Below are 13,132 nucleotides of genomic sequence, written 5' to 3' on the forward strand. Positions count from 1 at the left end.
AACTACAATGTACATAAAAATTAGAAATATTAATAAATTAAATCAATTATACACCGCAATCTAAGCTGCAATGTCACCAAACAGAGACATCCGTTTATATACTGTACAGTACTGTTGGCCACATGCTGATAAAACCTAAGACTATTTCAAATGGATACGTTTTTAGATAGAAGATATAGTCTCTTAGATGTGAAAGTGAATACAGAAGAGCCCCATCTTGGAATCTACGCCCTTGGTCTCAACAGACTTAATCTGTCTATTCAGGGTCTTATTCCACAATATTGGAGGCAAGTGACAAAATAAATAAATTCAGGAGAAAAATGGATCTGTGAATACGTAAACTACAAACAGGCATCACTGACATGTTTCCAAATCTATCTGAATGTTCAATGCTTGACACTGTTACCACTCACCCAACCTCACTCAGTTAACATTTCAGTCACTACTTCACATACACTGACATGGAGAAATATGACAGGGTTCGAGATCCCTTTTCTTGTGATGTGATGGCCAGTGGCCTCAGCAGAATGGCTGAGGATGAACTTTTTGAATTATCCAGTGATTGCACTCTCAGGATGAGATTTAATCAGCAGACCCCAGCTGAATTTTGGCCCATGGTTGAAAAGGAGTACAATGAGGTTGCTTTTCAGGCCATGAGAATATTGTTGCCTTTCCCAACCACATATCTTTTTGAGACATCTTCCTCAGCCATGATGGCAATAAAGACTAAATAGAGGGCACGGCTTAATGTGGAAGATGACTTGAGAGTTTGCCTGTCACCAATAACACCCAGAATTGAACTCTGCAAAGAAAGACAGTCTCACCCTTCCCACTAAGACAGGCTGTGCACTTTTGCTATTAAATTGATGTTCCTGCATTGGATAATTTATTTTTGAGTAGACATTTTTTTTGTTTCATGGCAAACAACAACAACAACAAAAAAACTTTACTGCAGTGCTTAAAAAAGCGTATTTTATTACCACATCAAAATGTAATGGGTTGAATGCAAATTCTGATTAAATGTATGTAAATTAAATGTTCAATATTCATCTACTATGGAAATAGTAAATTAATGTTCAATATTATTGACTTTTGCTGCACTTTTCCAAAACAAACATTTCTGAAAGTATCAGTTTCAACACAATACTATTTCTATTTTATGACAATCTGTTACATTTTATGAAATATAGAATTGATCATAAATTCTGTGTAATCAAACATCAGAGAAATAAGGCTACCAACCAACAGAATTGATGTTCCAGTATTGTATAATTTAATGTGTTTGGTTTAATTAAAATTACACTAATATCTCTTATTGTGGTTTCACTTTGTTAAAGTTTGAGATTGATTTGTGTTTGAGAACCACTGACTTAAACATTAGTTCATTATAGCCTAACTAACATAACAAAATGTTTAATTTATCATTAAATAAATCCACAACATATGGAAATGTAATTTGTGTGACCACAATATTACAATAAGCATCAGTGAAAAATAGTGAAGACATTGGAAAAAAAAACACGTGCGTGCACACAAATAATACCATATATTCAAATCAAAGTAGCTGTAATACCTCATATTTAATTGTGGTCACTGCTTGAATATTTAAATGTATCTTTATTTTACACCATGTGTTGTGATCTTAATTGTATACCATGTTATGTAATTGATTTCAGTCCTAGTTTTTCCTCCATGATTCCACTGATCTTTTGGCTGACATTAATAATGCATAAAAGCACATGAGTGCCAATCTATGATCAGATATTCCCCTCTATGTGGACTGCTGACTCCAAGTACAAAGAACATCATCCAACCTTTCCCCTAAACATTTGGATTCTTTGAAATTAAGCCCCAAGAATTCAATTAACGATACTAGTCCCATATCCATGAAATGTTTTTTATTATGATATGGAAGGAAATGGCCGATACTAGATTTGCACTGTCACTCTTAGACATTTAATACTCATGGTAACAGATCTCTACCTCTGTCTAACATCATTCAGTGTTTTTGAGGTCGCTCGGGTATGAGGGTACATGAAAGGAAAAATAAGCATCTTTGAACGGAATCAAAGAAGTCAATTTCATTCAAATTAGACTAATATCTCTTATTGCAGTTTCACTTTGTTAACCCATGAAATTGTAACAATAAGACCACACTGGCCATTTCTAGGTAAAGTGGTGGCATTTGGCATCTGTGCATAAATGTGTTACTTGGCCTATTCTTAAACTCAAACTTAATGATCTTTCGGATTCCTTTTCCTCTTTATTTAATCATTGATTCATTTGGACTACAAAAATGTTACAAATCTATATTATTGCATCACTAATTTTTGGCCCGAAAAAGACCAAAGACATTCTCAAATCTAAAACCATAGATATTCCTAGCCGAAGGAGTTTTGGAGTAAGCTCGGTCACTGTTGCAGAAGCACTCAAGAGAGGTACAAAGAAATGCAGTGACAGACAAAGGGAGGGAGAGGCACTGCGTCAATGACTGCGCACACACTGTGGATTCAATGAAAGACATTGGTGGGGAGAAAAGGAGGGGTGGAGTTCACACAAATCTCGGGCCCTGCTGCCAGAGTCTTCTGTCCTTGTGTGTCCCCAGAGAGGCTCAGTAGTAGAAGTACACTGTTGAAAAAGACGACATGTGATTAAATGACTGGCTGGTCTTGCATGTTTGAGGAAATAATTGAGTTTTTATATTTAAAGAATGAAATATCTATATCTCAGCTTATCTATTCAATCAGTGATAGACCTCAGTCAGGGAAGATGAAATATTTAATTTAACACTCATTGAAATAAAGCTGTGAGGTATAAGCATACAGTACATTCAATAGGTTGGACTTAATGCACTTGTCTAACCTCATTTTTACAACCTACTTTTTTCAGATATTTTTTCTAATGGAAATTCTTTGGAAAGACATATTTGTAACGCTTTATTGCTTGAACGATCACTAACATAGTACAAATCGGTACAACACATTGAATGGACTTTACTTTTTTCCCTCACAGTCTTTTCATTTGTATTTAATTAAATAAGGCATATATAGTATATATATACTTGCGCATTTGACTGATCACAATGTATAGTCAGGACAATAATAATGTGAAAAATTACTATTACAATTTGAAAAAAGTTTTTTTGATCAAATCTAGACAGGCCCCATTTCCAGCATGCATATATATATATATATATACACATTCATGTTTATACATTTTAAATATATATATAGAGTGTATGTATTTATAAATAACTTCCTAACAATTAAATAGTGACAATCATTTGTGTTTGTGCAATAACATTACAGTAAGTGTCTACTTACTGAAAACAATACCCATTAAGATGATGCCAATAATGCCCATCATGATCATCATCTATAAAGGAAAAAGAAAAAGATGATCCAACACCCTGTACAGTAACATAAAGCTTTACTAAATACAAAAATCTACATTCTATTAAAAATGACATGATGAACATTCATTTATATACCTTTGTGTTCATGTAAAACAATCTGTTTAGATTTAGAAAAAAATTTCACGCAGTAATCTATTTCAATCAACGTTTCAGCTCCCTTTCAAGCAAGTGTAGCACTATGTCACAAAGGCTTGGAAAGTATAAAAATAGAACGTCATAAATATGTGAAATGAACCATACATATTTAGTTACTATATGATTTATTCAAACCTATTGTAATTGGAATATTATAATTCCTATTATAAAATATTCTTAGATAAGAACATTTGTGTTGTAGGTGCTGTAAGCACTTTTTTCATGGAAACGTATGCGAAACATTTTCCTACTCCCTTGAAGATATTAATAAAATAAGTGTCCTGAGATATCTCACTTATCTTTGTAATCAGCAAACTAATATGTGTCTGCGGACATTGATGCTTTTCACCTTTCAATCATTTTGCTCGTTCTCATAGTGCTGTATTTGAGGCTATGATTCTTAATGTTTGTCAGATGAGGGCGCTATTGTGCCACTGTTGAATTTGACAGCCACAGGAACAAAAAATGCTGCTCTTTTGCTCGGTTTTGGTCTCAAAATTCTCCTTGGAGGGCGGGGTTTGGAAAGAGGAGGCCCGGCTAATTCAACGGCTCAGTCATGTTTATTTTTGCAGTTCCGTTTGGTGGTGCTAGTTTCACAGAAATTACATACTTCAGCTTTAAGAACCATGGATGATTTCCGTATATGCTTACTTCCTGTATACATTTCTTACTGACTCTATATCTTGTTGCGGAACAAACATGTCAGCAACACTTTACAATAAGGTTCTATTTGTTAACAATAGTAAATGCATTAGGTATCATGAACAAACAATTAACTATATATATATATATATATATATATATATATATATATATATATATATATATATATATATATACATATATATATACATACATATACACTGCTGTTCAAAAGTTTGGGGTCATTTACTCATTCTTTATTAAAAAAAATTCATGTCATTTTAGAATAATTGTAAAGTCATCACATCTATGGAATAACATAAATGGAACAGGAAATTATGTTGTGGCTAAAAAATAAAAAAAATAAATCAAAACTATGTTTTATGTATTTCAGCATCTTCAAAGTTGTCACACTTTGCCTAGATTTTGTAGAAATGTACTCTTGACATTTTCTCAACCAACTTCTTGAGGTATCACCCTGGGATGCTTTTTAAACAGTATTGAAGGAGTTCCCATCTATGTTGGGCAATTTTTGGCTGCTTTTCTGTATTATTCGGCCCAAGTCAACCATTTCAAAACCTTTATTTTTTATTTGTATTACATTTTAGTTTTATAATGAAATAAATGAATATGATGGCACAATTATATTTTTGCCTACTAATTTCAAACATTTAAGCATACGCCTTCAGATCAAAAGATTTTTAAGATCATGAGAAACATTTCCGTCAAGTGACCCCAAACTTTTTAACGGCAGTGTGTGTGTGTGTGTGTGTGTGTGTGTGTATATATATATTACAGCATTTATTCATCTTTGCTAATGTTAGGTAATAAAAATGTAATTGTTCACTGTTAGTTCATGTTAGATCATAGTGCATAATCTTAACAAATGCAACTTTTGATTTAAAAAAATGATTAATATGTTTAAATGAACATTAACTAAGATTAGCATATGTTGTAAACGTTTTGTTCATTGTCAGTTCGTGTTAACTGATATTCTTAACTAATGGAACATTATTGTAATGTGTTACCAACAATCTTTTGTTCTCCGACAAAGATGCTTTACTTGAAATACAGATAAAAACTGCAGAAAAGAAAGGCTTTGAAGAACTGCATTAAAAGAGGCAGAAAGAAGAGAAAATAATAAAACAACCTGCTGTGGAGAGGCGGGACAAAATGAGTGAGATTAAAGGTGGGACATTTCTATGAAAGAAGGGGAAAGCAGTCAAAGGATACGGAATATGAAAGGGATATGTGAAAAGTGTATGTCACCGAGCGCATGTGGCAGAGATTGAGAGATGAAAGGGAATGATTGGAAAGGATTACATCACAAGTCACATCTGGGTTTTAATCCAGCAATGCTGCAATCCAGATTGGGGCTAGAAACCCCCCTCACCCCACCTCCGCACTGAGATTCGATTGGACGGGCAGTTGTTCAGCCATCTGGGGCAAGCTGTGGGGGGTTGGTGGAAAGGAGTAATACATTTATGCTGTACAAATTTACGCTGAGGGATAGATTGACGGATACTGTAGCTGGATGGAGAGATAAAAATATAATATGTAAAGTGATGTTGTCATGGGGGCCATTGCAGACTTGTACAAGATAAATACAACGCATCTGAAATGTCACTCACTTACACTGCGTGCCCAATTATTAGGCAAACTGTATTCCTCATGATTAATTTTATTGTTGAACAAACACAATGCTCTCAGTCAATCCAAAATGTTATTGAACCTCAAACCTGAATGTTTAGCAAAGGAAAAGTGAGTTTTGTCTTTCTCAGGGGAATATATTAGTGTGCACATTTACTAGGCAACTATTAGTGTGCACAATTATTTGCCAACTAAATTACAAAAATAATTTTTCCCATCTCAATTGCTTATTCTCATTTTTAGAGTAGGTGAATCAAGTAACACAAAATGACAATTATATAACATTTTTGGCCTTTCAAAAATATTCAGCGACCAATATATCCGCCCTTCTTTTCAGTAACTGCCATGAGCCGTCCACCAATGGAGTCAGTTAGTTTCTTGATCTGTTCATGATCAGTTTTCACCGAAGCAGCAGCCACAGCCTCCCAAACGCTGTTCAAAGAGGTGTATTGTTTTCCCTCACTGTACATCTCATGTTTGAGAAGGACCCACAAGTTCTCAGTAGGATTTAATTCAGGTGAGGAAGGGGGCCAAGTCATTATTTGGGCATCTTTGAGGCCCTTGCTGGCTAGCCAAGCAGTGGAGTACTTGGATGCATGTGATGGAGCATTGTCCTGCAAATAGATCATGGACTTCTTCCTGTACCACTGCTTGAAGAAAGTACTTTCCAGAAACTGGCAGTAGGTTTGGGAGTTGAGTTTCAGTCCATCTTCAACTCGAAAAGGTCCAACTACCTCATCCATAATGGTAGAAGCCCACACCATTACCTCTCCTCCACCTTGCTGGCACCTGACTCGAAGTGGTGCCCTGTGTCCATCAGTGATCCAGTTACGGGCCCATTCATCTGGTCCATCAAGAGTCACTCTCATTTCTTCTGCCCATAAAACCTGTAAAAAATCTGTCTTTATGTATTTCTTTGCCCAATCTTGACACTTCAACTTGTGAATATATTCAGTGGTGGTCGTGTTTCAGCCTTCTTGACCTTGGCCATGTCTCTGAGCACTTGGAAACATATCAATATTTAAGACTTCTTTTTACTATAAATAAATAGATCATGGCCTTCTTGAATGCTGAGGACTTCTTCCTGTACCACTGCTTGAAGAAAGTACTTTCCAGAAACTTGACCTTGACCTTGGCCATGTCTCTGAGCACTTGGCACCTTGTACTTCTGGGCACTCCAGGTAGGTTGCAGTTCAGGAATATGGTAGCACTGGAGGATAATGTGTTCCTGTTATCTTCTCATTTAATTCTTCTCAAGTCTTTTGCAGTTCATTTGCGGCTTTTCTTCTCCATGCGTTTTATGCGCCCAGTTGACTATTCGCAACAAAACATTTGATTGTCCGGTGGTCACGCCTCAATAGTTTTGCAATTTCAAGAGTGTTGCATCTGTCTGAAAGGCATTTTACAATATTTGACTTTTCAGTGTCAGTTAAATCTCTTTTATGGCCCAATTTGCCTGAGGTAATGAAGCTGCCTAATAATAAGCAACTTCTGCCACACCCTCCCTCATTACACAAATACATACCACCTAAAAATGATTGAATCCAATAAGCATTCAAGTTTATATGGTTTGGAGTTGGAATATGTGCATGGAAATAATGATAATATCAGAATACTCACTTGCCTAATAATTGTGCATGCAGTGTAGAACAAAGCAGAGATTTTATAAGTTAAAAAAGTAACAAGTTAAATTACAATAACAATTCTCTATCAATAGTCTAAAAATATTTAATAAAAAAATCATTAAAATTGCAATAATATCCAAATCCATGGTTCACAGCTCTTTTTTTAATAAATAAAATATAAAAATGGGTAACTGAAAAATTAAACAACACGGTTCAGATGCTGTTGTTATTTTGATTGGTAGTCATCTGCACGTCTTGCGTCAGAACTGCAACTTGCCTAATATATCTCAAACGCTCGCCAGCACTGTGAATTATGGGCCATGCTGTATTCAGGTTATATCCAAATGAGAATGCTCCTGCATTTAGTGTCGAGTCAGTTTTGCCTCAGCAGCCGTCTTTAGACACAATCATATTTTGTCCTAGCAATGTAGAAACACCAAAGCGTGTACTATTTCAGAGTATTAGCAATTTATAATTTTATCGGATTGTAAATTCTAGGCCAGTCAAGTTAATATGCATCTAATAACGCATTCAAAATATGAAAAGTAATTAGGTAAAAACCTCAACAATGTCAGGCTACAATATCTATTTTTATTTATGTGTTTGGCAGATGCTTTAAAGGAAGTTCAAAGGTTCAGGGTTCAATACAAGTTTAAATGAGAGCATTAGTGGATTAATGTTGTTTACCACAATAAATATATTTAGAATAGTACCTACTATTCTTACACATCTAAATGCATTCAGCGGAAGATGCGGATATAACATTGCACAACAATGAAAGTCGCCGGGGCAGCCCGCGTTGATGGATGAACTGTCAGACAACTAACTGGAGGGGGGCCAGCTGAATCCGTTTTGTACTGGGCCCAATAATTTCTAACTGCAGCCCTGATTAAGGCTTTAAAAAAATCATTGTTAGTTCTTAATAACTAATGCACAAACAAATGTTAATTAATAGAATCTCATTGTGAAGTGTTACCATTTTATCAGTGTGTATTTTTCCCTGGGATATCGAACCCATTCTCTTCCAGTTGAGCTACAGGGACTAGTAACTTACTTTTTAACTACTGCTAAATTTGTTTTGTTGGAAAATAAACATGTAACCCAATTGATTTTATGGAAATTGGTACTTGAGGCCAAGGATTCCAGGTATGTATGAAGAATACGCAACAATCACCTCAAACGACTATGTTTTTGACAAGGAGATGTCCCGGGATCAACTTGCAACCAGACAGGTATTATGGTTAGGTTTGGGATTTGGGCTAGGGTTAAAGGCACAAAAGTGTTATCAAGTTATAATTTTAGGAGTAGTTTTCAATGGTTTTCGTCCTCTACACAGCACAGAGACTGCACTCGTTGTTAACGATCTACTGATGTCTGCGGACTCTGGAGTCATCACTTTCCTGGTCCTTTTAGGCATCAGCTCTGCTTTTGACACTATCTCTCATAGCATACTCATCGCTAGGCTCTCTGCAATTGGCATCTCAGGCACTGCTCTGTCCTGGTTCATCTCTTACCTCTCTGGCCGCCAACACTACATTTCTATTTGTCAGTATATATCCAATTCTGTTCCTGTTTCTCAAGGTGCAGGGTTCTGTACTTGGTCCTTTGCTCTTCATCACCTATATGCTACCTCTAGGTCACATTATTCACCATCATGGCCTCAACGTTCACTGCTATGCTGATGACACTCAACTTTATATCAGCTCTATAAGCACACTGCCCCATTCCCCACAATTTCCCTCTCTGAATGTATTAAAGACATCAACTCATGGATGATCTGTAACTTTCTAAAACTCAACATTCAACTCACTAAAACTGACATACTGATAGGTGGGTCTCCGAGTGTTTTATCACGTCTCCCTGATCAGTTGGTCGATATTAATGGTGTCAGGGTCAGACCCTCGCTCACAAAAACTGCTTTCTATCATCTACATAACATTGCGCGACTCCGCCCCATTCTTAGCACCAAAGATGCGGAAACTCTTGTTCACGCGTATATTAATTCTAGACTTGACTATTGTAATGCCCTCTTTTCTGGCCTCCCAACTAAAACAATAAACAAACTGCAATACATCCAGAATTCAGCAACTAGGTTTCTCACCTACTCAAAATCCTCTCACATCACTCCCATACTTTGTAGGCTACACTGGGTACCTGTCTCCTATCATTTCCAATACAAAATTCTCCTTACAACATTCAAAGCTTTACATGGTCTTGCCCCCTCATACATCACTGATCTCGTCCACTGCCACACCCCATCCCACTCACTCAGGTCATCTGATTTGGGCCTATTACTCATTCCATGTTGCAAGCTGACCTCACTAGGTGGTAGGGCTTTTTGCACACTTGCCCCTTCACTTTGTAACTCTATCCCTCAGTCTCTCCATGATCATACCTCCATACATGATTTCAAAATCAATCTCAAAACATATCTCTTTGACCTATGCTTCTCTGACTCTTAAATAATTTTAAATTTTTTTTGGTTTACTCTCATCCCGTAAAGCGACCTTAAGTTTGAAGAAAGGCTCTATATAAAATAAGCGTATTATATATTACTTTGTGGCAGGGCGGAGGGCGGTGCCGGGTCGTGATCCTACACACCCGGTCCGATATTAGGCTAATCAAGCCTTCGAGAGGGATAAAGGTCGACTGCAGAGGATCGTGCGGGAGAGAGAGATCGTTAACGGACATGTCCATCATGTGTGTGTTTGTCTTATGTTTAAGTTTTATATGAAACTATTATTTATATTGACAAGCCGGTTCTCACCTCCTCCTTTCCATTGAATCCCTTTACATACTTATTATATTATTATTATTGTTATAGTTAGGAGTAAAAATAGGGTTTGGTATTTGACGGGTTGATAGGAATGTTGTTCCAGGGCAGATAAAGGATGCTGACCAGAAATGTGTCATATTTTGAAAAACATCTATAACCAGATTGCATATTTATCAGAGCGCACCTTCATATTCTTCCACCAGTACTTGTTTTTCAGTTTGGCTGCACTGCTCTCAAACTGTGATGCTCCGGCCTGCAGCGCGTCTGCCCGGTCATCGAGCTCTGACAGCTTCTGATCTCTCTCCAGAACCTTGTCCACATTCACACGCATGATATCCACCACCTGAACACATTGATAGAAGATACAGTACAGACTTAGCATAGATTTGAAAAATCAGCAATATGACAACATCACAATTCATCAAAGAGGGATGACTAATTGAAAGTCAGAGATTATTTAGCAGAGACGGGCCACTTCTATTAAAATGAATGGGAGAAATTGGAACGTTCAACCAAGATGCTCTGAGCACCCAATGTTCAACGGATGTAGGGAAGTCCCACCTTAGAGATAAAAGAGCCAATCACCTTTTAGATACAAACATCACCTGTCAATCAACTCTAGAACATGCATGCGCATTTGCAATACAAGCCGGGGAAATTTAGTTTTTTAACGTAATATGAGGTAAAGAAACACAATTTATGATGCTAGTATTGTCAGATTTGATTACTGATTTGAAATATGTTCTTTGATCATAATCTTGACCAACTGTTTTTGGGATTTTAATCTTTCTCCATTCAAGTAGATAGGAGCTGCACTGTCATGACTGGAAATAGCCTCCCGAGAGTGTTCTAAAGATGGCCGACAGTGGACTGACTTGCTAGAATGACTTTGCTGAAAGTCACTTATACTGGAAATTTCTGAACGTCTCTATAGATGCTCAACAGGGATAGGACTGCCTGCAAATATCAGGCAAAGGAGTAGAGGCTATTAAATATTGTATGACATCCTAGTGGATATCTCAAAATCTGAAAGATCAAAGTTCACTTCCTTGTGGTAATCTTTAAGTAGAAGTTTCATTTTGCATAACGCTTTATCGTTGTTTATGTCATCTAACTGATGCCCCTATTGCAATGGATAATGAGGACCTATTACTACTACTATAACTTCCATGTAAAACTCAAGTGGTATAAACAATATACTGATTATTTTGAATATAACAAACATCAGATGTTAAAATAATTTCAACTTGAAACGTACTGATGTGCATTATTATGTAGCTTGGCCTTCTCTTCTACTTCTGTATTTGTCTTCTGTGCAAAATATTTTTGTGTTTTTTTACTTATTTATTATTAATTTTATATCTCAAACACAGAATTAACACTATTAGTTACCTCATCCACTTGGGCCTGTGTCTGTTGCAGACGACGGTTGCTGGTGAGGTTGGGGGGTGCATTGGGTGGACCCCCCTCACCCTCTGGGGCAGCATCTGGGGCAGACCTGAAGGAAGAAGGGGCGTGTATTGACTTGACCATGATGTGTCAAGGCCTCAGTTTTGACTTGATAAAATTTGAGTCTTGTCAAATGCTCAGTACATCTAAAAATGTTACATTCTTATGCATAATGTTAGATTAGATTTCAATGGCCTTTCATTTCTAAAAGTAGGATTCTGATCTATGTTGAGGGGGAGAGATTTGCATTAGTCAAGTCATTTTTATTTGTATAGCGTTTTTCACAACAGACGTCGTTTCAAAGCAGTTGCACAGGACATTATGCTATAACAGGGGAAAAATATATATTTGATAAAACTAGTATTTGTTTTTAGACCCAAACCCCCCACTCAAATCTACGCAATTTATTTATGTTGTATAAATATAAATTATGTTGAACGTAAAAACCCCAACTCGTCAAACAAAAATACATTACAGGGTATAAAAAAATTAAATAATTGAAAAACACCAAATTAATAAAAATACTGACTAAACAGAAACAGCTTAAGTTTTTTAAAGCTTTAAAGCAGACCAGCGCAATTGATTTAAACAGTGGTTATACAATGTACTCACATCTCGTTGGCAGGTGCTTTATAAAAAAGATCGTCGTCACCGATGAGGCAGAGAGAGAGAGAGAGAGAGAGAGAGAGAGAGAGAGAGAGAGAGAGAGAGAGAGAGAGAGAGAGAGAGATTAGTGGTCAAATGCCAAATTTATATTGTACAAAAACGTACGCAGATAACAAAAACAAAAAAATCACGCTTTCCTCGCACTAAAAACGACTTTAAATCAATGCAGTGTAATATTCCCTTGAGGATGTTGGCATGAACTGATGTCTGAACCGCGTCGTCACAAAAAGTGCTGCATTACCGAAAGAGCCTCACGCGAATAAAGCCTCCTCGAGACACAAATCCAACCCGCTGCTTTCCGTAGGAAGAGCTTCTGTCCGTTTATCACGCGGAATGCGATTATTTTACTCCTGAGAAAATGGGTTTAAATATATACGCTGTGAAGTTTGACGGCTTAATAAAAATGACACTCTGCAACTTTAGTTAGGCTGTTAGAAATTGCAGTAAACCGAAAGACACGAGCATGACTAAACGCTTTATACGGAGCAGATTAAAACGACTAGAATTTAGCTGGGGGAAAAATAATAGTCCTCCGGTGTCCTCATGAAAGTGTGTGTATATGCCTGAGTGAGAGAATGGGAGGGGGAGTGAGATAAGGGTGAGAGAGATTATGAACACTTTCAGAGTGTGTGTCTCTCTCTCTCTCTCTCTCTCTCTCTCTCTCACGCACCTCCCGCCCCTCACGTTAACAGGACAGCACTGCGGTGGTTGTGCACAATGTGGCTGCACTTCCAAACCCTCTTACAGTTCTGGGAACTGATTTTGAGGAAAGAA

At 36.9% G+C, this 13,132-nt stretch overlaps 1 protein-coding gene across 1 annotated transcript; it reads right to left on the reverse strand.

Moving 5' to 3' along the window:
- Positions 1–953: 953 nt before the first annotated feature.
- Positions 954–12,927, reverse strand: LOC127650591 (vesicle-associated membrane protein 2-like). Its single transcript, XM_052136091.1, has 6 exons — positions 12,600–12,927; positions 12,305–12,320; positions 11,636–11,741; positions 10,428–10,586; positions 3,324–3,375; positions 954–2,628 (listed from the first exon to the last, which is right to left on the reverse strand). Coding segments are annotated over exons 2-6 (336 nt in total). The 5' UTR covers positions 12,307–12,320; positions 12,600–12,927; the 3' UTR covers positions 954–2,611.
- Between the last annotated feature and the right edge of the window lie 205 nt (positions 12,928–13,132).

This window comes from Xyrauchen texanus, chromosome 10 (genome assembly GCF_025860055.1).
Source record: "Xyrauchen texanus isolate HMW12.3.18 chromosome 10, RBS_HiC_50CHRs, whole genome shotgun sequence".
NCBI lineage: Eukaryota > Metazoa > Chordata > Actinopteri > Cypriniformes > Catostomidae > Xyrauchen > Xyrauchen texanus.

Bases quoted from the DNA above. Each gene is read 5' to 3' on its own strand.
- LOC127650591 (XM_052136091.1), bottom strand. The intron at 10,587-11,635 runs GTAACTAATAGT...CAATGTGTTCAG, and splicing joins CACAGGCCCAAGTGGATGAG to GTGGTGGATATCATGCGTGT. The intron at 3,376-10,427 runs GTGCGCTCTGAT...TTTCCTTTATAG, and splicing joins ACTGGTGGAAGAATATGAAG to ATGATGATCATGATGGGCAT.